Source organism: Emys orbicularis, chromosome 11 (assembly GCF_028017835.1).
Source record: "Emys orbicularis isolate rEmyOrb1 chromosome 11, rEmyOrb1.hap1, whole genome shotgun sequence".
NCBI lineage: Eukaryota > Metazoa > Chordata > Testudines > Emydidae > Emys > Emys orbicularis.
In genome coordinates this window covers 59934034-59958564 of record NC_088693.1, presented here as the reverse complement: position 1 = coordinate 59958564, position 24531 = coordinate 59934034, and the positions used below count along the sequence as shown (strand labels likewise).

The 24531-nt window shown below is 42.6% G+C and overlaps 3 protein-coding genes across 3 annotated transcripts in view; 2 read left to right on the top strand and 1 right to left on the bottom strand.

Annotated features, from left to right (window-relative positions):
• The window catches only part of CARF (calcium responsive transcription factor), a 50274-nt gene extending 47302 nt beyond the window's left edge, over window positions 1–2972 (bottom strand). Inside the window, exon 1 of the mRNA XM_065413557.1 lies at window positions 2935–2972. The gene's annotated coding sequence lies outside the window, so the exon portion shown is untranslated. The remainder of the gene's footprint in view (window positions 1–2934) is intronic.
• Window positions 2973–3552: 580 nt separating this feature from the next.
• WDR12 (WD repeat domain 12) lies at window positions 3553–19137 on the top strand. The gene is made up of 13 exons (XM_065413222.1): window positions 3553–3654; window positions 4577–4671; window positions 6346–6440; window positions 7515–7621; window positions 8909–9024; window positions 9559–9713; window positions 10096–10141; window positions 11779–11864; window positions 12064–12204; window positions 12333–12438; window positions 13830–13962; window positions 16161–16233; window positions 17175–19137. Exons 1-13 carry the CDS (start codon window positions 3614–3616, stop codon window positions 17250–17252), a joined length of 1272 nt encoding a protein of 423 aa, XP_065269294.1. The 5' UTR covers window positions 3553–3613; the 3' UTR covers window positions 17253–19137.
• A 4084-nt stretch (window positions 19138–23221) lies between these two features.
• The window catches only part of ICA1L (islet cell autoantigen 1 like), a 56284-nt gene continuing 54974 nt past the window's right edge, over window positions 23222–24531 (top strand). The window contains exon 1 of the mRNA XM_065413605.1: window positions 23222–23295. The gene's annotated coding sequence lies outside the window, so the exon portion shown is untranslated. The remainder of the gene's footprint in view (window positions 23296–24531) is intronic.

Sequence of the window (24531 nt, the reverse complement as noted above, 5' to 3'; positions counted from 1 at the left end):
GTGACTTTAAGTTCTCTTACCAAGTCTTGCTCCTGTTTTCCATAGATCTATTATTGTGAGGCCTCCTCCTGAAGGCAGTGAAAGAGTGGTCCCTAAATGCAGATGGGAGCACTAAGATTTAGAACTGAACTTCTAATTATTCTCATGACTACAGTATTTTAGTTATAGAAGAAAACTAAGTTGCAAAAGGGACAGGTTATTCCACTGCTCTGGCAAATAAGCATGCTTTGCACAAGAAGCATACACTGAAAAAACAGAAGAAGATTTGGAAAAATACAAAGACACTTCTTGAAATCTGTACCTGGAGTCATACAAAGGTACCATCAAATTTGATGTGTGCAATTTCATATTTTCTGGTACCAATAAAGGAAGTTATGATGAGTAAATACCTTACTGTTGATCTTATTTCCATCTTATGATAGGAAAAAAATGAGTTTTAAAGAAGTTAGTTATGTCTAGGGTCCTACCAAATTCACGGCCATTAAAATCTGGTCTTTTGTGTGTTTTTACCCTATACTATAAAGATTTCATAGGGGAGACAAGTGTTTCGCAAATTTGGGGTCCAGACCCAAAAGGGAGTTGCAGGGGGGTCGTGGTATTGCCACCCTTACTTCTGCGCTGACTTCAGAGCTGGACAGCAGGAGAACGACAGCTGTTGGCCAAGCACACAGCTCTGAAGGCAGTGCCCCACCAGCAGCAGCGCAGAAGTATGAGTGGCAATACCATACCATGCCACTCTTGCTGCTGCCTTCAGAGCTGGGCGGCCAGACAGTAGCAGCTACTGATTGAGGGCCCAGCTCTGCAGGCAGCAGCACAGAAGTAAGGGTGGCAATACTATACTATGCATCCTTACTTCTGCGCTACTGCTGGTGGCGGCTCTGCCTTCAGAGCTGGGCTCCTGGACAGCAGCCACCACTCTCCAGCTGCTCAGCTCTGAAAGCAGTGCCTCCGCGAGCAGCAGCAAGGGTAGCAGTACCGCAACACCCCTCCTCCCTCCCAAAAAAACCTTTTTGGGTCAGGACCCCCTATAATTACAACACCGTGACATTTCAGATTTAAATAACTGAAATCATGAAATTTATGATTTTTAGAATCCTATGACTGTGAAATTGACCAAAATGGACCATGAATTTGGTAGGGCCTTAGTTATGTCATACTCAAGGAATCAATAGCAATATCGTCCCCAATTTTCCATGAAAATAGTGCTGAGTTAGGAGAAACTTTGAGACAGTCACACAGCCTCGATGCAATTAAATGCCCCTTCAAAAGAAGTGTGTTTTATGAGACATTTCTACATCAACTAAATCATTATTGATGGGTACCAGTGATAGTAAAGTAACTGAGCATATTCAATAGTCATGGCTTCTTGAATGAAAATGAGTTACATTGGCCACACACATATTTTTAACATATGACCGAAATTTTCTTAATCTTTGTCGTGAGGGGAGCTAAGAAAGACTCAGAGTAACTGCTGACCCACTTATATAGTGCCTTTCATGTTATTTCTATAAACTATAGTAATTATTCAGTAGGCTTTTTTAAAAATTGTGGAAAAGCTATTGCTTAGTGTCTTTCTGCAATTATTAACTAGGTGTACATATTACAGATCTAAAAAAACAACCAAAAAGCATTTACATCAATTACACTTGCAAGACATCGATTTTTAAAAAATGTATTTCTGAAGAAAGCATATAAATCTTACTAATTTAAAACATCAAGACAACCCTTCCTTCTCTATCAGGTTACCCATAGAACCACTACACATTATAGACAGATACAGCTACTCACTTATAGCAAGGCCATAACTAACCGTTAACCAGATGTAAAAGGAATCAAACAGATGCAAGGTATCCAGCCAAACATCTTTTTCCAAAATACTGAATTCATTTATAAGTACAGTACTTTTTTAAAATCCACCAAATTTGATTTTAATAAAACTTTATTTTTAGATGTTATGTTACATGAACATTCAGGTTCACCAAATCACATCAGTAAATCAATAACAGTGAACAAGTACATGAAACATACCCAAATCTTATACGCCAGTAACTCAGTATCTCCTAGAGAATTGTACAGGATGTGTGCATACATGTTTATATGCATACATCCCAGGGGCTGTGTCACCAACTCTACCAGCACAATTTGTAGAGGGAAATGCCAAACATGATGAATGGACCTGTAAATGTCTCATTGACATATACAGCAAAAGCCTTCCGCTTCAAAAGGAAAAAGGCAGTGGGATCTAGGCTTGATACCCACTCTTCCATCTCCCCATGGGACTTAACCTGAACCCTTAATCTCTTACCACCCCCCCGAGGGGTACAGTAGGTCACGTCCTGACTCCAGGGGGCACAGCAGGTCCTGTCCAGACCGCCCCCCCCTCCGACAGGCAGCGGGTCCTGTCCTAACTACCCCTCTCCCCGCCCCACACTGGGGAGCCGCGGCCCTGATCCCCCCTCCCCTCACTGGGGAGCCGCGGCCCTGATCCCCCCTCCCCTCACTGGGGGCTGCGGTCCTGTCCCAACTACCACTCTCCCCTCCCCTGTCCGTCCCCACACTGAGGGGCTGCGGGCCGGGTCCAGCCAGGGCTCTGTTGTCCATCCCCCCAGGGTGGAGGCGAGGCAGGGCAGCGGCTCTACCTCTCCTTACGCCGGGCGGGGAGCAGCGCGGGCGGGCGGCCGCCCTGCCAGGACCTCCCGGGGGCAGAGCCGGGCCCCCGCCATGTTGGCCCCGCAGAACAATAGCCCCGGGGGGCTGCCCCCCTCCTCCGCGGCGCCGCCCCACAGCCCCCTGGCAGGTCTGGGAGCCAGAACGCCCCGCGCGCGGTGGGGGTGGGGAGGGCAGACTGGGCGCGGCTCCTCCCGCCTCGGCTGCCGCGAACCCTGCAGGGGAGTCAGGGAAGCGGAGAGAAAATTCAGAACGAGTCTACTCAACCTCGTCTTGGCTCTCGTAGGCACCACCATGGAGACAGCCGTATAGCGCAGGCGCAGCAACGCACTCCCTACCGTGTGGTGTGGTCCCCATGGGCCACCGTACAACCCGGAAATAATGGCCCCCAAAAAGTCTTACTGAAGCTGACAGGTGGTACGGGGAAGAAGTCGCTACGCGGCTGTGAGGCGGCGCATGGCATATTGGGAGTTGTGGCCTCTCGCGCTATGCGTGCTGGGATTTGTAGTCTCGGGACACCTCGTTGACTGATCCCCGTGGGTCGCGCTGCATGCTGGGACTGGTAGTTTCCATGGAGCCAGCCGTAATGAAGGTTGGGGGGTCTCTGCATTTGCCTCACAGGCTGCAGCGTGGGGGCGTGCGCGAGTAGCTCCCATTCTCACCCAGCCAGGAACTGGTGGGCGGAGCGTCCAGCGCGGCTTGACAGAGGGAGCGGCTCCGGGCCCTTAAGAGCAGCCCCCACTAATCGCTGGCGGAATGCTTGATCTGTGCTGTTGCTCCGGGCTGATTGACTGCGGCTCCGAGACACGTGCTTTCTCTGCTCCGCTGGCTGGGGAGAGAGAGCTCAGGGCCGGGTCCAGCCTCCTGTCCTGCACCCCGTGTCAGTCCTCAGCTGGGCACAGACGCACGCACACAGCCCCGGCCCAGCCTCGCCCTCTCCGACCCAATGGCCCAGCTCCAGGCTCGGTTCTTCACCGAGAACCACAAGTGAGTGTGGGGTGGCCTAACTGCCCGGGGGTGGGGGCAAGGGAAACGCGGACAGGAACGATACTGATGAGCGATGCTCATCCTGAGCGGTCACACACCATGTGCAGGCCACCACCACGGCAGGGTGGGTGGGAAGGAGAGCAACTAGAAGAAGGGAAATTGAGGCTACTGCTACACGGTCAAATCTTACTGGGGTGGGTGGATGTTTTGTAGTGTTGGTTGGTTGGGGAGGATAGATTTATTTACTTCATCTTTCCTGGCAAACAGCATTCCCTAACAAAACTCCATAAACTCCTACAAGTTAATTGAAAATATCTGTGAGTGCCTCCATAAAATCTGTAATCAAGATTTACACGGTGGCCCTCCTTTTGCTTCCACTGAAGTCAGAGGCATCCTCTCTGATTTTAGGGGGAATGGGATCAGGGCCATAATCTAAGCGTTGGCAAATGTACAGCTGTAAGGGGTGGGGCTTTAGCAACTCTTTTAATATTCACTCATTTTCTGTACTTTCCCCGTGCCACTGGCTTCTCTACCAGCTAGATTTCGCTTGGATCTTAGAGATGAATTTGGAGATACTATAGTGTATATTACGAGCTATTGTATTTGTGAATGTTAGAGAGGAAGTTTCAAAAAAGGTGGAAAAAAAGTGTTCCTGGTTCTTGCTTGGCTACGCACGAGTTGAACTTCAGAAAATCTTACCAAAGGGAGCCTAAACTATACAGTATAATGAGATTAGGATGGGCAGGATTCTTGAAACAAGTGCAAATAAAGTATGTGTCCATTCAAACTGCAAAGTGTTTAAACCCCTCACTTGCAAAAAGAGCTGTATCACAGACTTTTAAATAATATGCTTATTTTGTACCTGTTGAGCTGTGAGTTTCAGCACTTCTCAATAAGTAAATTCCTATTTTCTTCCCTCTAGGTATGTAGTAGATGATGTTCCATTCTCTATCCCAGCAGCCTCTGAAATTGCTGACCTCAGTAACATCATCAATAAATTGCTGCAAGCTAAACATGGTATGTATTTGGAAGGTGATTTACCTCTTTTAGAAAAAGGAATACTTTAAAAAAAAAAATAGAAACTTACTAAAGTATTTAGAATCTCTTCATAAGTGTGTAAACTATAGGGGCTTAAAATACAAAGGTTCCACTCCTGCAAAGACTTATGAACATACGTACAGCAAAGCATACAAGACTCGTCAAGATTCCTTGGTTGGAAAAACAATTGTTTTCACAGTTGGGCAAAATTCTCCTTTCAAATTTTCATAGAGGATCTTACCTCCCTTATTGTTCTTACTTGTCTTATAGTATCTTTAACAATTTCTAGGCATCGTACATGATTATTAAAAATATAGCCCTTGATTCCGCACTCAGATCCATGCAGATGGATCCTTATGCCCACAAAGATGTACTGTACGTGTATACAGTATGGTGTCTATGCTGGCAAAGCTATACTGGCATAGCCCCCTAGCGTAGAAATAGTTTACACCAAGAGAGAGTTCTTATGTCAGTGTAGGAACATCCCCTCCCCAAACAACTTTAGCTGCATTGGCAAAAGCACTCTTCCGGGTATGGGTTTTTTCACAATGCTGACCGACATAGCTATGGCAATATAACTTTGTAGACCAAGCCAGAGTTTGATTGAAGTCAGTGGAACCATACACAAGTACGGGTCTGCTTGCACAGGACTGATCGCATGAATGACTGGGGGAAATCAAGAGTGTAAAACCCATAAGCAGTCCTGCCCTTTGTGTTTTTAAAAATAAAAAAGACATACCTGTTGTGTCAATCTCACCGTTACTTTGTTCTCACTTGGCTCTTATACCTTTTGTCTGGCTACATATTTAGATTGTAAGCTTTTTGGGGAAGGGACTGTTCCCAGCCCCCCATTCTATTTATACAGTACTTATCACATTGGAATCCTGATCGTCCCCTGTAGGCACTATTGCAATGCTAACAATAAAAATCATTTTGTCTAGACCATCCAACTAAAGTGAAAGAGGAAAAAAAAAAGAAATAGAAACAAAAATTTTAATCCAGTTGACTGACTAAAACCTTGCAGTGTTATTTGAAACTCACCTGACTCTTTCCCTGGTGAGCAGTCAGGGGAGGCAAATTCCAAAGGTTGGTACCTGGGACTTTGGTTAGCCAACGACAGAGATGCTCCAGCAGACAGAAGTGGAGGTATAATTGGGTCTCAGCCCATGTAAAACTTTAAAAGTTGTTGTTAACTTCTCAAATTGCAACCAAAATTGAAGAGGTAACACCTTAGAAGCCTGGAGTCCTGGCTCCAGAGATGCTACTTATAGAAATTTAGGTGCTGTTTTCTCCAAGGCATCCTTTGGGTCAAGATCTGCCCTCAGTTAAATCTGTGTAATCCCTTTTAGATAATGTGGTTGAACAGTTGTAACTGGGAGAAGAAGCAACAGAGTGCATGAATCCTACGAAGTGGGCATTCACCCACGAAAGCTTATGCTCCAATACATCTGTTAGTCTTAAAGGTGCCACAGGACTCTCTGTTGCTTTTTACAGATCCAGACTAACACGGCTACCCCTCTGATACTTGGGAGAAGAAGGTGGCCCTTGAATTTATTTTAACTAAATTTAGTTTCAGTCCCTAAAATTTGCTCTTTTTTCTGGATTGTATAAGTTAAGACTTGAAATTTAAACATTGTTTCTTGTTTGTCTTAGAGGACCACAAATATGTGGAGTTTGATTTCCTTGTCAAGGGCCAGTTCTTGCGTATGTCACTGGTCAAACACATGGAAGCAGAAAACATCTCAACAGTAAGTCATACGCACTTTCTGTGGACCACACTGTAGGATGATGGGATTTAAAGATCCCGACCTAGACCATTTAATTAGATACAGATTTTAAATTTGATCTGGTTTACAGTTCTGATTAGGAAAGTTCTCTATATTCCATGTATTTTTCTCCCTTAGTATTCCTTTGCCTTTCTGATGAAGCCCAAATAATTTCCCTTATTTTCCTCTGAAGACCCTGCATTATTCTTTTGCCCATGGAGGATTCACCAAGACTTGCTTTGGAGCCTGAAAGTGCTCCTAATGATTAGAGTTTGCTATTGAGCAACCTGAGACACTTCCTTCTCCTGTTGTCTGGTTTCATACAGTTCTGGAGGGAGACTGGTCCCATTTTGGTCACCATCAATGTACTTTTGTCTCCTGCTCTGCTAGTCTGTAGTCAGTGGCCCTATGTAGGTCAAATGATATGAAGTATTATAGACACTCCACTACTATGCATGATAAGCATAGTGGGGAAAACCTAGAAAAGAAAAGGAACAACACTTACTTTGGAAATCATTTGCAGCTACTTTTAAACACTGTATTAGTAGTAATTTGATAAGCCAATAGGTAGCGTTGATCAGTAGTGATGTACTTGTACTTAAGGTAACGCTCATTCGCTAAGAGCCCAATCCTGCAAACACTTAAGCATGTGTGTAACTTTAATCATGCGAGTAGGCCCATTGACTTCAATAGGACTGCTCACCTAAGTAAAATTACACACATTCTTAAGTGTTTGCAGCATTGGGCCCTTAATTATGAATCTTTGTGCTGGGCCCTGATGCATTGCTACCATCTGCCTTCTGTTCAGTTATGCATATGCTTGCCTGTCAAGGAGTTAGGGCTACCTGAATCCCCATTTGCAGTAGCAGCTCAATTTCTAAGGCAGAGTAGAGCGCACACAGTCGCGTGGAAGGTAGGCTTGTATAGTTGATACCTTTGTCTTGCTAATTGATACCACTGCTCGGAGTGGTTGGGAACTACTGTACTAGATCATTGTGATTGTTTGTTTAAAAAGAAAAAGCACACTGATGGGCTTCTTGTCTTTTGAGAGTTTAGGAGGAAGTGGTGGAAATAGAATATGTGGAGAAGTACACTGCACCTCAACCCGAGGAATGCATGTTCCATGACGACTGGATCAGTTCTATTGAAGCTACGGAAGAATGGTATCGCAGACCCACTAAGCCAGTCATAAGTTTCCATCTTGGTTTCTCCCACTGTCTGTAGCTGATTCCATAGTTATTTATTGGTACTTCTCTTTAACATAGTCTTCTTCCCATTCCATATTTCTCTTTTCCTTTAAATGACTTTTCTACCTTTTAAATCAATTGTTTATATGCAGGCCATATCCCTGGGAAATTAGCTGAAGTTTGAGCTCCTCCATGCTACCTTGACAGTAACTTTAACCCAAGTAGGAAGGTACCATGCATAAGAGGATGAGATTTGCTCCTGGTAGGAGTTAGAACTGATGAGTAGCACTGATGATATTATCTCCTTTAATAAAACAATAACATCTTGCTGTCTTTTTACATTTATTTCTAACATTTCAATATTTTATACTTCAAATATTAATTCTAAGTTATTACTGTAGTTTCAAAACCCTTATCTGGAGTGCTTTTAAAGAAATGTTTACCACACTACTTGTCTTTTCTACTACAGTAGAACCTTAGAGTTACCAACACCTCAGGAATGGAGGTTGTTTGTAACTCTGAACAAAACATTATGGTTGTTCTTTCAAAAGTTTACAACTTAACATTGACTTAATACAGCTTTGAAACTTTACTATGAAGAGGAAAAATGCTGCTTCACTTTTTTTTTTTTTTTTAGTAATTTACGTTTAATAGTACTGTACTGTATTTGCTATTTCTTTTTCCATCTCTGCTGGTGCCTGATTGTGTACTTTCGGTTCCAAATCAGGGGTGTGGTTGACTGGTCAGTTCGTTACTCTGGTGTTCGTAACTCTGAGGTTCTACTATAGATATTTCCAGAGCTGTTGTTAACTATTGATTATACTGAGACCCCCCCATTTATTAATGGATTGAAAATGCTTTGCTAATCAGTGTAAAGAATTTATTATAATTATAATTTTTCTTTGGTTGGTCTTAAATTAGACAGTAAAAACACTTCAGCATTTAATTTACCAGAATGATCAATATTCTCACTTCTCTCTCCTGTATACCTTGTCTAGAAATCCACAGCTAATTCATTCCTTAAGAAAGTTTGTTTTGAACCTATTAAAATCTAAATTTGATCCAGTTTTTGCAAACAAGTTAAATTTTAATGTTAACTTTTTTTTATTTCAAAGAGGACTAAGATTTACATAAAGGAGATGTTTTATTTATTCATGTCTCTCAACTGGTTATCATACTAATAGTTTCAAAGTTCCTAATTGAAGAGATCTCCCATGATGCACCATTGGCTTTAAAAAATGTTTCAATATCTGCATCCCCTAGGATCTTGACTGGCTCTTATGATCAGACTTCTCGAATCTGGTCTTTAGAAGGAAAATCCATCATGACAATTGCTGGGCACACAGAGGTGGTGAAAGATGTGACATGGGTGAAAAAAGGTCAGTACACCTTATACTGGTTGGGAGTGGGGCTAGAGCAATTTACTGGAAAACATACAGGTTCAATTGCCAACCTAAATGTTACAGCTATTGTAAGCACTGCTTATAATATATTAGAAATGAAATAATTGAGTAAAATCCCTCATGATAAAATACTTTTTAAACAAACTCCAGTATTTTCTAATAACTATTTAAATATTCTAAGTTAATCTTCATTAGTATTTGTACATTTAAATCTGTGATACACCGGACCCTCGCTAGAACACGCGTCTATATAGAGTGAATTCGCACAACACGGTTGTGGCCATGGATCCCAAATTTAATTACTTTAATTGCAATTCATTTTAATGCAGTACCGCGCATGGATCCCAAATCCCACATTCTAGCTAGGATCCGGTGTATTTACATGAATCTCTTAATTTGTATTGGGTCACTGTGTAAATTTTTAAAATCTTAATCTTGCTTCCTCTAAAAGGATTTTTAGAAAGACTTCCTTAATTGGATTTGTATGTTGGCACTTTCTTCCTTCCTTAGATAGTTTGTCATGCCTGCTACTCAGTGCCTCTCTGGATCAGACTATCCTGCTGTGGGAGTGGAATGTAGAGAGGAACAAAGTGAAAGCCCTTCACTGTTGTAGAGGACATGCTGGAAGTGTGGACTCTATAGCAGTTGACTGCACAAGAACTAAAGTAAGTTACTTGCAGGAGATCTGTGTTGAGCTAGTGAGTTGTGGATTCTGTGTTGCTTGTTTATGTGTAAAAATCAAATTTTTTGTCCTCCGCATGTGAATTGGTCGTATGTTGTCAAGTGCATACAATTTGTATAAACCTATGTATTTAATTGTGGATACCAAAGCACTTATAAATTGGTGATAGCCTTGCATTCGACGTAATGGAAGTAAGTGCTGTATTGAAAAGAAAAGATACATAAAACCCTTAATATTGCACACAAAGCTGAAGATGATTTTGGTAGCATAGGCAACATTTTGAGCAGAAAGATGACTTTCTGTGGCTTATGTGAACTAGTTGGATTTTACATAATCTTTTTAATAAAAAGTTTCTGTTCATCTAGTTCTGCAGTGGATCTTGGGATAAGATGTTAAAGATCTGGTCTGCAGGTAAGATTAATATTTTATGAATACTTTGCCTGAGATTTTTGGCTCTAATTGAGAGTTTTAAAATTTAATGATCTGGAATGACTGAAACTTCTGAATAGATTTTATTTTAACCATTTTAAATGGGTATTAGTTTTAATTTTTCACTTTTGAAGTTTATATATATATATATATATAATATGTTGTTCGGTTATACCAGAAACTCTTATTTTGACGTGTTACTGCTTTTATACATTTTCCATTTCTGAGAATAAAATGCATGTTCTTGTGGGTTTTCCCCCCCCTTAAATATAGTTGCCTATAGTGGGGCAGAGCAACAAGCTGTCTCAGGCCATCCAGCCTAAGGTGGGGAGGCTGCCAACTCCAGGGGTGGGGCTGGTAGCAGGGGATGGGGAGGTCCAGGCCCACCCTACTCCACCGGATCCTAACCATGGGCCCTGACTATGGCAGAACCCTCCACTACTGGGTCAGCAGGGATCCCACTGAAACACACTGACCTACTCTGGCAACCAAATCGGACTAATATCTAGTGCCCCAGGGCTACTTCCTACTGTACCTCCATCTCCTGGGGTTCCTCCTTCTCCTCGGGGTATGTGGCCAGCGGCAACCCTTCAGGGTTCTCGGCACTGTAGAGCTCCGTCTCGGGCACAGGGCTCAGCAGCAGGCGAGGGACATCTGCTCCCTTCTCTGGCTCTCACCCAACTGAACTGCAGGGCCTGCCTTTTAAACTTCCTGTCCCGCCCTTCTGGTTCTGGGGAGGGGGAGGGTGGGCGTGGCTTGCCTGGATCCACCTACCAGGGGATGGGGAGCGGATCAGTCTCAGAGGGAGGCCACGCCTCCTCACTATAGTCATTTATTATGGTGCAACAGTAACTGTGCCAAGAGTTCAGTTTTAACAATTTAACTTCTGGTTTTTCTGCGATAATGGACACTGTTACTTAAAACAGATTAAAGCCCCCAGTCTGCACTGACATAATGCGGCAGACCTCTGCACAGATTTAATTACAGGGTCATGGCGTAAACTTAACTTAAACACTTAGATTTCACGTATAGCTGCCAACTGGGTGTCTTTTTTCCAAATACTATCTACAGATTTTAGCATTCAGTAGGCTCATACAGTTTGTAGTTTTTAATATGGACACTTTAAGTAGTTGTGGACTCTTTTCCTAATCTTCTTTTATAGGCATCGTGACTTGAGGGACAATAAATTGACTAAACTGATCCTGACCTGGTGACATAAAATAACCATACAGTCCTTCGCTAGCCAGTTGGATGCCTCCTTTCAAAATGCCCATTTACATTTCTATATAAATAAATGTGTAAATTAAAATATAGAGTGACTGTGTACAGAATATAGGATGGATTTATTGAGTTTTTTTCCATGAAAGAAGGATGGTCTTGTAGAGGAATTCATCTAGGACGTGGAAGACCTGAGTAAATTTATTTGTGCCTAAAGTCCTCAGCTGGAAAATGGGAATAATAATACTGATCTAATTGACAGGAGTGTTGAGGATTAAATTTATGTTTGGCAGGCAATTGGATACTGTGGTGATGGGGGGGGGGGGGGGGGCATGTAAGTACTTAGCTGGGAATGCATCCCAAAACCTTCTAAATCAAGCTTGGCTTTCTTTCCATCATAGTGCCTACAGATGAAGAGGATGAAATAGAGGAAGCAGCAAACAGACCAAGGAAGAAGCAGAAAATTGAACAGCTGGGACTAACCAGGGTAAGAAGTGGTCAGGATTTATGTAGAATCTCAGCTGAAAAGCATGGAAATGGAAAATATTTTCCCTTTTTGATAAATATGTGTAGGGGGAAATTTCTGATGAAATATCTGAAAATTAATCTACATACAAACATTTATTTGGTGAAATACAATACTAGGCCACTATTTTTCTGATCTTAATACTTTATTTAATTTCTAGACTCCCATTACAACTCTTTCTGGCCATACTGAAGCCATCTCCTCTGTGCTGTGGTCAGATGCTGAAGAAATTTGTAGTGCATCATGGGATCATACAATTAAAATATGGGATGTGGAGACAGGAGGTCTCAAATCAACTTTGGTGAGATTTCTTTACATGTTGTACATTAAAACTTTTCACCAGATTCCCACTGGTGTAACTCCAGTTCGATTTGAATTTAGAATTTGTACAAGAGTAGCTCCTAACTTATGAATTCTTTTCTTATGCAGACCGGAAACAAAGTATTTAATTCTATCTCCTACTCACCATTGTGTCGGCGTCTAGCATCTGGGAGTACTGACAGACACATTAGATTATGGGATCCCCGCACTAAAGGTGAGCAAAAGTAAATGTGTGGGTAACACAAATGACTTTTCAAATTCATGTGTGTTGAGAGAAGGGGGTACATCTTAACACATTTCATAAGATATACACACACAAACTTTGGTATTTGTCTGTAACTGTTTCCTAACTGGGGAGCTAGACGATTTAAACCAAAAATTAACAGGAGCAGTGGGGACAGGGAAAGCTGTATGAACCCGGATCCTTTCCACATTCCATTGCAAAAATGCTCCCATGACTGTGTAAAGTGATGAGAAGCTATCCTCATTCCCTCCCTGCTCTTAGTGAGCCTTGTTTCAGCTGACCACAGCAGTAGCTCATTTAATTGGCTATTTTAAGTACTATTGCTTTTTGCCTTTTGAGGCATGACTTTTTCATTCTTAATAACTTTCATTCCTTAGACAGTAATTTGGAAAACAAATCCAATTCTTCTCTTTTAAAGACATTTCTTTTTTAGTGAATTTTGAAAGCTGCCCTGCTAACAGCCTTGAAATCTAAGGTCACTTTTTATCAGTGGCTTACATGCCACTGTTTTGTCAGGGTGCCTAAATCCTGAATAGGGGAGACCATCTGTAGAAGTGAAAAAGTAGCTGATTACATGTCTGATCAAACTTTGTACTCCTTACAAGTCTGAAATGACTGCCAATCATTGCAGTTCATGATATAGACAGACTACCACACATCATAAGCCAGACAGGAATGTCTTTTTAGCCACTACAAACCAGGCCAGATTTGAACCAATAATCTAGAGATAAAAGCAGGGGCGGCTCCAGGCACTAGCGCACCAAGCGATTGCCTGGGGCAGCAAGCCGCGGGGGGCGGCCTGCCGATCGGTGTAGGGGCGGCAGTCAGGGAGCCTTCGGCAGCATGCCTGCGGGAGGTCCGCCGGTCCTGTGGCTTTGGCGGCGGGCACGCCGAAGCCGTGGGACCGGTGGACCTCCCGCAGGCATGCCGCCGAATCCACGTTACCAGCGGACCTCCCGCAGGCGCGCTGCCGAAAGCCGCCTGACTGCCGTGCTTGGGGCGGCAAAATACATAGAGCTGCCCCTGGATAAAAGGCTTCATATCCCATTACTGATCCCTAGAGCCATTCAGTAATCTGCATCAAAGAAACTCCTTCAACAGTGGGAAACGTGCCTCTTTGGTAACAATAAGGTGGTTAGATTTTTGTCCTTTCTACAGGAGCTTGTGTGCGTGCACGCGTTTTAACCTCCCATGCTGTCTGAAACAATCTTATGACATGATGAGCAGGAAGAACTACCCGGCCCCCACATGTGTTAATCTTGACTGCTTCTCGTATACTGGTGGATTTTATAAATATCTTAAACTGACCTGTATACATTTCTGTAAATTGGGGTGGTGGGTTTTCATTTTCTCTGTCCCAGATGGTTCCTTGGTACTCCTCTCTTTGACCTCTCACACTGGCTGGGTGACGTCTGTGAAGTGGTCCCCCACACATGAGCAACAGCTAATCTCAGGTTCTCTAGACAACGTTGTCAAGATTTGGGACACAAGGAGGTAAATGCCATTCTTTAATATTCACAGGTAGCACGTAGAGTTTCATGTAGCCTAGTGACACAACAAAAGCATATGGGGAAGTTAAATGGAGACTCCAACAAAATTTCTGGAATCCGTATGGAGATTAGAAACACCTAATAGAAGAGCGAGAAGTGCACTTGCCTTCTGCCAGCAGCTCTGTGGTTGGACATTGAAATCAACTGCATTGACCTTCCCACCCAGGATTTCTGTGGCAATACTGCACTGAGTGAGATGACGTGGAAAGAGGTTTCATTAATAATTTTGCTAGTGGGTTTAATTTTTTGTGGTTTTTTTTTTTTTTTTTTTTTTAATCTTAGTTACGCTAGCAAGATTTTTAGGCGTATCTGTCTTCCGGAAGGAGCCTAATGTGTGTAGTTTGATTTGCTCCCCATTGTGGACATTTCATAACATGTAGCTGCAAGGAAAGGAGTAGTTTGTGTCTGAAACAGATACTTGCAAAAGCGAGAGGTCTAGGTCAGTGGTTCTCAACCAGGGGCCCATGTACCCCTGAGGATATGCGAGGTCTTCCGGGGGTACATCAACTCATCTAGATATTTGCCTAGTTTTACAACAGGCTACATAAAAAGCACTAGCAAAGTCAGAACAAACTAAAATTTCATACAGACAATGACTTGTTTATACTGCTCTATATACTATACACTGAAATGTAAGTATAATATTTATATTCCAATCAATTTATTTTATAATTATATGATAAAAATGAGAAAGTAAGAAGTTTTTCAGTAATAGTGTGCTGTGACACTTGTATTTTTATGTCTGATTTTTGTAAGCAAGTAGTTTGTCAGGTGAAACTTGGGCGTACTCAAGACAAATCAGACTCCTGAAAGGGTTACATTAGTCTGGAAAGGTTGAGAACCACTAGTCTAAGTCAAACATCATGTGACTTGAAAGGGGTAATGGTAGAGAAGACCAATTGGTCTAGGGTTTGATTGCATAATCAAGGCTTTAATAATAAACTGTGTACTTAGTTTTTCACCTGCCTGCAACTTGTTTAATGAGATTACTATTTTTGATTTTTTCCTATGCTGAACATGGCAGGAGTAGAGCTAAAAACTCATGTGAGCTTCTTGGGGAGGTGTCTTGGACTTCATAGACTTGTGGATATCTGATGTTTGTGTTACCATGCACACCTTCACAACAATAGGTCCCACAAGACTTTCCAAACACAAAAATGGTGCCCTACTCACCAGTAGTCATCTGGGGTAGTCAGCTGCCACAGAGGAGTCACCACTCTTTTTTCCGACACTGAACAGAGCTTTCATCCTGTTGGTTTGGTGCTGCAGTGTTAAGGCTAGCTCACCACAGAAGTACAGTGATTGTTTCCTCTATTCTGAGTTATGCACCTACTGTTCCTGGTGCCACACCTTGAACAACTTTCTCTCATCAGTCCATGGCCCTGGTCAGGATCCAAAAATGGCATTTCCTGAGTGAATATAATCCTCAGATACTGCATAAAAGCTAGCTACTCCAGGGTGGGGGCACCAAAGATTTTGTCAGTAGCTACTGCTCTGATTCTGTTGCTCTGGAGGTGCTCTCAGAACATTCTCCGTGGCCTTGCCTCAGATGCTTTGCAACTGTTCTTCATTAGCCTCATCAGAATCCTTTTTTATTGAGTAAGAAACAAGAGCTAAGTGTTCACCCCTGGTTTCCATTTTGCGAAAAGGAGTAGGAAATGGCACCGCTACCCAAAGCCTTATGGGAGCTTGACTTCTTATTCCACAATTCCTCTGGGCTCCCAGAAGGCCCTTCAAAATTTCCAACAAGGCACTGCTCCAGAGCGTACCCAAAAGGCAGTGCAACTTTCTAATGGTGTAATATAGTACAAATATGTATGTGAGCCAAAAGAGCATGTCTTGTGTAGACATCCTGCACCACTGATGCTATCTGACTGGTCTAGTTACCAATGATCCACTTACCTAGTATAGACACAATCGTACAGAAATACATGCTAGAATCAGGAACAGCTGTTGTCTGAATTCAGTGGTGGGAAGACCAGTGTATGGCTTAATTCTGTTCTCCCCCAAGAAGTATAGTGGTAGAAGTATGGTTTTTAAATGTTACAAGATTATAGTGTGATCAAACCCAGAATTTTCTAGGAGTGAAAACTTTGTATATAATTTTACTTAATTTATGACTCTAAATGTCTATCTTATCAGTTGCAAGGCTCCTCTCTATGATTTGGCTGCTCATGAAGACAAGGTTTTGTGTGTGGAATGGACAGAAGCAGGGGTAAGAATTCGAGGAACGGGATTTTATTCCTTAAATGTGTGTTTTGGATGGGAAAGGGGCTGATGATGGTATGATTGATGTTTAATTCTAAACTAGAGAACAACAATGAACTTTTTACTATTGGATATCTCCTGTTGGTGTGCGTGGATCATATTCTCCCTTTTGCTTGTATGGCATGGAGGTGACCAGAAGGCCTTAATTGTAGCGGGATGGGTTAGGGTGGACTCTCTATAGGGGAAAAGTGGTTATTCGGCATCATTACCAGATGGCCATCCCCCTCCCGTCCATGGGGATTATATGAAAGCTCTGCACCATAGCATTAGGGGGACAAAATCAAGGAAGGGTGGAAGTCAGAACAGCCACTCAAGGTGGCATGTTTCTTTCTCTGGACATGGGAACTTATGATGAAAATTACTCCTGTGCTCCTCTAAGCGGCATTTTCTCCTCTGTGGCATTAGACTGTGGAGGTAGCATGCACAGGCAACTGGACCTGGCAAAGGTGTGCTGCCACTTCTTTGTGGCATGGGCAGGAGCATGATGTTTACCTTGGGGCCCAGCTGCATGTATCTAAGCACAGCATAGGTTTTGGAGACCCCAACTCCACAGTCCCAGGGGCCCTACCTCTTAGACTGAGATGTGGCAGACCAGTGAAAGCCTTAGACTTTTTCACGTAAGCTTTACCTTCCCCTAATTGGTTTTTGTAGGAGGGTAAGATATAGGCCTGTATTATTTCTGAATTTGAACCAATTAAAACGGACTATGGGGTTCACATCACCATTGTTTGTTACTCCTGACATTTAGCTCTTCAGAGGAAGAACAGAATCAGACTGCTGAGGAATAATTTTAAATATTTATTCAGCTCATTTGTTGCCCAGGGACAAAAATTGTGTGGATATTTACTTGGTTTGACAGTGGGCACAACTTGTTTTTCCCCATTACAGTTGCTGTTGAGTGGAGGGGCAGACAACAAGCTATATTCCTATAGATATTCAGCAACAACCTCTGATGTTGGAGCATGAAAATGAATGGCAAGAAGATTTTAGAGGTTACTTTCCAGTAGCCCTGACCTGTTGGAAGTTTTTAGATAACGTACAGTTCAGCATCTGAAGAAAACAGCCTCCTAGAAAAACTCTGTTTCTACTTTGTACCAGAAAGCAGCCCTTTCTGGTTTTTGTATTATAGCAACATGTATATGTATTTATAACAGACAGACAGAACCACCAAGCAGCCTCACACTTATCTGGTCTGATATTGAAATCAAACATTTGTCTCCTTTTCTCTCATAAGGACTATATAAAGAACATTGGAGTTTATTAAAAGTAAAGTGCTACTGAGATTGCTAGACAAATTACTCACTAAACTAAATTATTTTGTATTAATTCACATTCTCTTTTTTATAAAGCTTTTATCTATAAAGTTCAGTATATTATGGTCTGAGCTCAAGTAGGTACTTGAGTTACACAAGTTCCAGGTGCTTCAGTGGTGGCTGGAGGTGCTTATTAGCTCAAGATTCACCCCTCACCCCTGAATAACATCTGATCCTGCTTCCACTGAAAGAAATGGAATTAGGATAAGGTCCTTAATAGAGTTGTGATGCAAATTATGTCACCATTATAGTTTCAAGGTGTTCTCTATTGATTTTATTGGCAAATGGAATATTTTGGTTCCTGTCATTCATAAGTTAAGGTGGTGTAAATGTACACTTTAAAAAAAATTACTGGCGGATATTGAAAAAAAATGCTCAATTCATTAGCCAGATTAACATACTATACAGTAATACATTAATGGAATATCCAACTGCTAAGGAAACCCTTATTGTGCAGTATAGGGTGCCCGGTCCAAACTGAAGCTCTAAGTACCAGTTGGCAAAAAGACTGCAGACAAAGCAATGTTTTATCAGATCCATTTATTGTAACTGTCTAGTCTCAGCTGGATACCCCAAGGAGTTGTGTATATGATTTTTTTTCTCTTACCCTCCCCCACATGAAATTAGTAAATCATCTTAATCTGGTGTCCTCTGAGTAATATTTCCTATAAAATATAAGGGTTTAACATGTGTGGGAGTTGCCTGAGAATCTCAGTACTAGAACACATTCTTCTGTAACAAAGAGCAAGTTAAGTGCTCAGATCTCTCTCTCGGTATATTTTCACATCAGCAAATAACTTGCATCAGAGAATTTCCTTTACAATTTAGTAGAAGCAATCTGTGCATTTAGCTGAGTTGAGGATGTGGCATTTAATGCACAATCAGCTTTATTTTAGAGGATGTAGATCAACAATTCACCTGTTTTCTGGGGGGAGGAAAACACAGAAATTTCACAAGGCGTCAATCTTGTAACAAACTAGTTAGACATCCATGGGGGCTCACTTCCTCCCCTGGTGATACTGTTTTCATTACAAGCTCTAGTGGAAGAGCTCTGCCCCATTAAATAGTATACAAATAGTTCAGGGTATCAAAGGAACTAGTCATTCCTAAACTACACATTCTTGTTATAAACCATCCCCAGACATTTAAAGCCTGAGAGTTTTTGCATTTTTTAAAAATGATATAGGTCTTGGTTTTCAATAAGATTAATATTTTTACAACATAGTTAAGTCACAGGCTAAGAATAGAAGTCCCCATATTATTCTTCATTGAGGACTACAAAAATCTGACTGCGTGTGCTTCAAGTGGTACCCATGTAAAGAAAGACTTTAGATTTGTTCCAAGATTCTCTGACAGCAATAAAAGACATTAAAGTAATGAAGCAAAAACCATTTATGAATTATTAAAAGGGTCTGAAAGGGGATACAATTTAGCTTTGTTGGTTTAATTTTTTTTTTAAATAATGTAAAAATGAGGTATTTTTGTGCCTAGACATGTAATCCTTAGGCAAAACTGACTTGTAGAGGGGGTCTTTACTGAATAAAGACTGATGGAGTGGCCTTTTAGTTGATGGAGGGATCAGTTTGCTTTCCTTATCCTTTTAGAGTATTCCAAAGGCTATTTCTAGGTTTGTAATTTACATTCTTGCCTAGTCTTTATAAAAGTACCTGAGGGTAAAATTCTATTTTCTGATTTATTTATTTTTAACTTGGAAGAAAAAAAAGGTCTGTGGTTTGACGGTATAGTGACAAGGACATCTAAACTTGCATTCTGATATGAATGATTAGAAGTAAATAATGTTCCAAAGGTTAAAATATACATTTTAATTGTAAAGAAAAAAAAAATCTCATGCACACAACCATTTGAGCTGTTACTGTGTTTTAATCAAAGATACTGCTGCTTAGCTGTGTTCTCCACCAGCAGCCAATTTAAAAAATGGATACATCAGTCAGTGAGTATTATTTCTCTGAATTACCAGTGTGTGAATGACCTATAGTTCTAGTTTCCACTTATTTTTGTAGCTTTGACAGACAAAATAAGTAGTACAGGTTATACACATGGGTTATTCTTTTAAGATTAATAGATGCACATAAATAAATATATAATCTTGCCTTCCTCTCCCCCAACCCCCAAGAGAACTCATGTTTTAACACTCAGTCGCATAGGCCTGGGCACCTTTCTAATTGTTTCTGCTGTTGGATTTCCCCTTTAATACCAGAACTCAGAGTGAGCTGCTGATACACCACTTTCGTATTTCTTTCTAGTTATCCCTGTTGCCAAACCTGTCCTCTGTTCAGAACAGTATGAGGCTACTGTAAATACATCTTCAGAATTCTGCTCTGCCTACTAATTTTCCCTGGGAGCAGATATCAAGGCTGATGTTTAAAGAAAGAAACTAAAAGAAATCCAACAGCCAGTACTGGTAGAACCATATCCATAATTGCAAGATCTGCATTCTTTCAGCATAAGAGAATTGTGACATGTTTCAGGCAATGAGTCAAAATCTTGTGTCTGCTACAGTTGCATCACTGGAGTGACCAGCTGAAGTTTTAAGTAATTATCAAATTATCAAATTGTAACGATCAAAAAAGGCCCACTTGAAATTACAGTATTATGATCCATTGTATTTAGTGTTTGTGGTCACCTTCGGATTACACACGGGTTGTAGTTCAAAAGGTTCATGGTTGTTGTTTTTTAATTTAGAAAAGCACTATAACTTGCCCAACGTTATAAAATGATACCAGATGTTACACAATACAAGATTACATCAGTATCTCCCCTGCTCGCTACTCAATTTACATTCAGAGTCTATCTAGAGATTAAGGAAAATTGTTTAACTGGCCTTGAAAATGTTTTATAGATTCTGTTCTGGTCCTATGCTCTAATTTACAAAGGTCTTAATGAAGCAGTTTTTCCAGGAGTATGTGTGTTTACCTCTTTCATCATACCAATCTGAATGGTCAATATGAGCTGATTTTAAAATAGGGGACAAATAGTGAATGAATTCTTGGAACACAATGAAAATTCTCTAGAACCAAGGATGCTTGAGTATCCCATCTGAAGATGATTCTACTTCTGACCAATATATTTTTGCATATTTTTCTTGTACAATTTTGTGTGTCCTAACTATACATGCAGACCAAGGAACTATATAAATAAACTGGGAAACAGTTTGTTTCTTTAACAATAAGGTGAATGACAAGTGATCATATTGCAGCATTTACTCATTTTTGCCTGGGTGAGGACTGTAGGATTTGCAATTAAAAGTGCCTTTTAACTTTTGGATAGGAAAGAAGTGCCATGTCAGATTTTTACTTTGTTCCTGTTTAAGTTAAAAATAATTTCCTTTCTTCTATACCTTGTCTAATCAATAGCCTGCTTGTGAGTTTCTTTTTTGAAGTTGGCATTAAAAAAAAAGGAAAATTCTAGTGCTGATTTCCTTTTAAGCCCTGATCCTGCAAGTTATTGTACATAAGCACAGGGTCTGGCCATGGAAACTTGCAGGATTGGGGCAGTAGTGTGGAATAAATCAATAGTTTGAGAATACTGGATGGGATTTATGACAATTCCACAAAGATATTCAACTATGTTTCACTGCTGTGAGGACCGAATTGTATAGCTAACTATTCTTTCACCAGTCTTGCTCTAAGAATCACAATTTTGGTCAATCTCTTAATTAACTGAAAAGTCTTTACAACTGTTTTTCATTTTTCTTATACATTTTACTTACATTGAAAACTTTAAGCAATTATCAAAGGTTTGCTAGCAGAAGCTGTCTCTTAGTATACATCAAATAATACTGTACTGGACAGTATAGAGCAATATTTTAAAGCAGTTATTTAAGACAAGAGGCTGCCTACTTAGTTTTTGACACAGAGCAATACTTAAGTTTTGTGTTCATTTTTTTCCCCACTTGACTTTCCTCATTTCTCTTTTTACCTCAGAGGTACATCTTTCACTCTGGATGATTTTTGTTGAATGCAAGGAGAAGAACAGTCTCAGCAGGATTTCCTCCCTCCCCCCACCCCATTTTAAAGGTCTTGTTTTCAGAGTTCCCTCAACTGGAACACAATTAAATATTTGGGGAAAAAATGTGACATTTTAAATGTCACTGGAATACACAGCAAAATCTGCATACCTCTATTACCTTTGGAGCTGGTCACCATCTTCAAAATTAAACGGGGCCATAAGTAGTCCATAGGATTTGGAATGACAGTGGAGATGATTTTCTCAAAACAAAATTAATTCCAGGTTAGCTTTCCATCAGGCATCGCTGCTCTGGCCTGTGCTATTAGCTCTCACTTTTATGCCTATATAGGAGACAAGGAGAAAACCTGTATCGTACCCATCCCCATCCTTGGCTGGTTGACACTATTAGGCAATGCCATGTCTAGTTTAGAGTGGAAGTTTAAAAGGGCAGAGCCCATGTCTTCTTACTTGCCTGTAAAGCCCCCTGTACCCTTGGGCAAACAACCACCACCAGAAGACAACATGACAACATCAACTAAGGCTGGATTAAATATTTGAGGGCACATGCACCCTTTCACCCCACAGTAGGTCACACACCCATTATTTATAAAGGTACCACTGAAATGCCGCCACCTCTGGGTGTCAGGGCAGCAACCAGACAGCACAAAATGGGGTGTAGAGGGGGTGCCCGAGGAATGGGACGTGGGGCCTGCTGGCCCCGGGCAGAGCCAGGTGCTCTGCAGATTGAGGTCACGGATGCCCCCCGTTCCCTACTGGCCCGTGTCAGTCCGGCGGGGCGGGGCGGGGCGGGGCGGGAGTACAACCCCCCAGCCGCCACCTGACCCGCTCCGCCGTGACAGACAGCTCCTACCGGTCTCGAGTGCTCGGAGGCGGGGCGGCTCGCCTGGTCCCAGGGAAGCTCCACAGCCGGCACCTGCTACAACGCTGAGTGGGGGCCAACGGGCCGGAACCGTCAGCGGCCCCGGCTGCTTTGGGGACTCCTGTCACCGGCCCCCGCAGGCTGCATGGCGGTGAGTGACTGTCCGTGGCCGTACACCGGGCTGGGGGGGGGGAGTGGAGAGGGTTCCCAGCCCCTCACGGCACCCCACCGTAAACCTACTGCCCCTCCGCAGGGCTCCCTGGCCCCGCCCCCCAGCGCGCGCCCCCCCCCCCCGCTGCCCGTTACCGGCCCCCCATATACACAGCACGCCCCCCCCCCGCTGCCCGTTATTCTCCACACACTCAGAGCACGCGCCCCCCCACCCGTTACCGCCTCCCCCACCCACAGCCTCCCCCATCTCCCTCAATGACACTTACTGCACCCCCCAAAATCTTAGTGCCCCCACAGCATTCCCCCTCAATGCCAGTTCATGCCCCCTACATTCTGGCACCTCATCACTACCAGTTACTGCTCCCCCAACACATAGCACCTCATCACTGCCAGTTACTGCCACGCATGCCTCTTACTGTTCTCAGCAACTTTTTTCTTCTTCTCCTGGCTACCAGGGCCCTTCTACCCCAAATTTCCATGAGGGCCCTTAGTGCAGGGCTTAAAATGGGATTTCATTTTCATTGGCTCATGGGGATGCTACTTGGCATCCCTCTCATTTGAATAACATTTAACACATGTCTTCAAACTACCGTCAGATATCAACTATCAGATTTTTACAGCATCTACAGATCCCAATCAAACTGGAGACCCAGTGTGCTGGGGTCTGTACTAACAGGTATGAAGACACTGTGGGTATGTCTACACTGCAGTATAAACCCAAAGTTTGAACTCAGACTCAAGCCTAGCCTCCCCCCCGCGCCACGCGTCTACACACAAATCACGCTAATCCGAGGCTAAGCAGCCACATTTTGGGAGTACACTAAAAAGTCTGGGGTATGGGTGGCTGGACTCAGGCTCGCATAATACAGTGTAGACACTGGAACCCTATGTTGGGACACAGGATTCGACAGTTCCTAAGGTGGGGCTACAAATGAGTGACAACGCTCAAGCCCTAGGTTAACAAACCCAGGACTGCTAACTCAAGTTCTACTAACTCTACGCTGAATGTAAGCCTAGGCATACCTTGTCCCTCTCCTCCAGACTTTACAACTTAATTAGCTCAGCTCAGAGGCATACGTGCCCAAATAGGCTTTTAGACTGGTCTCAGATTTGGATTTCTAAGGCTAAGCCCAGGTCTGCAAGATACAGGCTTGTGGACTTGATGTTTCCTAGCCAGCTTGAGCATTGAGCACCACACTGCATTGTAAACCCAGGTTTACAATTGTTGGACCCAGGTCTCACAGCCACGTTAACATGTCCATACTGCACTACTCAGACCTTCTGGCTCAGGTCTGCGGCTTGACCTGCATTCACCCTGCAAAATGGCAGGGCTTGGACCCGAGTCACAGTGGGACTTGGGCTCTAACCCACACCCCTCGTGTCCTAGAACCCAGACTGATTTGTGGTATTTGAAGCCTATACCCACCCAAAACTAAAGACCCTCCCCCTCAATTGAGAGGGAGGAACAACTTGACCTAAGCATCAGCTGAGTACAGGAGACAACAAATGAAAAAACAGGAGCAGATGATGTTTGGTCAGAGTAACATCTTAGTAGGAAATAAGAGGGCTATTTCCACATATGCGTGCAGCACCCCCTGGCTGCCCCTACACGTAGGAGCCGGCTGCTTCCCGGGAGCCGCGTGGCGCGGAGGCTAGCAGGGAGCCTGCCAGCCCCGCTGCACAGCGCCGCCAACTGGACAGTCAATGGCCCGGTCAGCCGTGGTGACTGGAGCCGCCAGGATCCCTTTTTGATCAGGTGTTCCGGTCGAAAACCGGACACCTGGTCACCCTATTAATGCCCAGTGCTATTCTGGGGATTGAAAAAGTAGGTTTTGTTTTCATCACAACTAGGTAGGAAACTAGTTTCCCAACCCAGAAGAATATGAGATTTTAGAAATTTTCCCATCCCAAA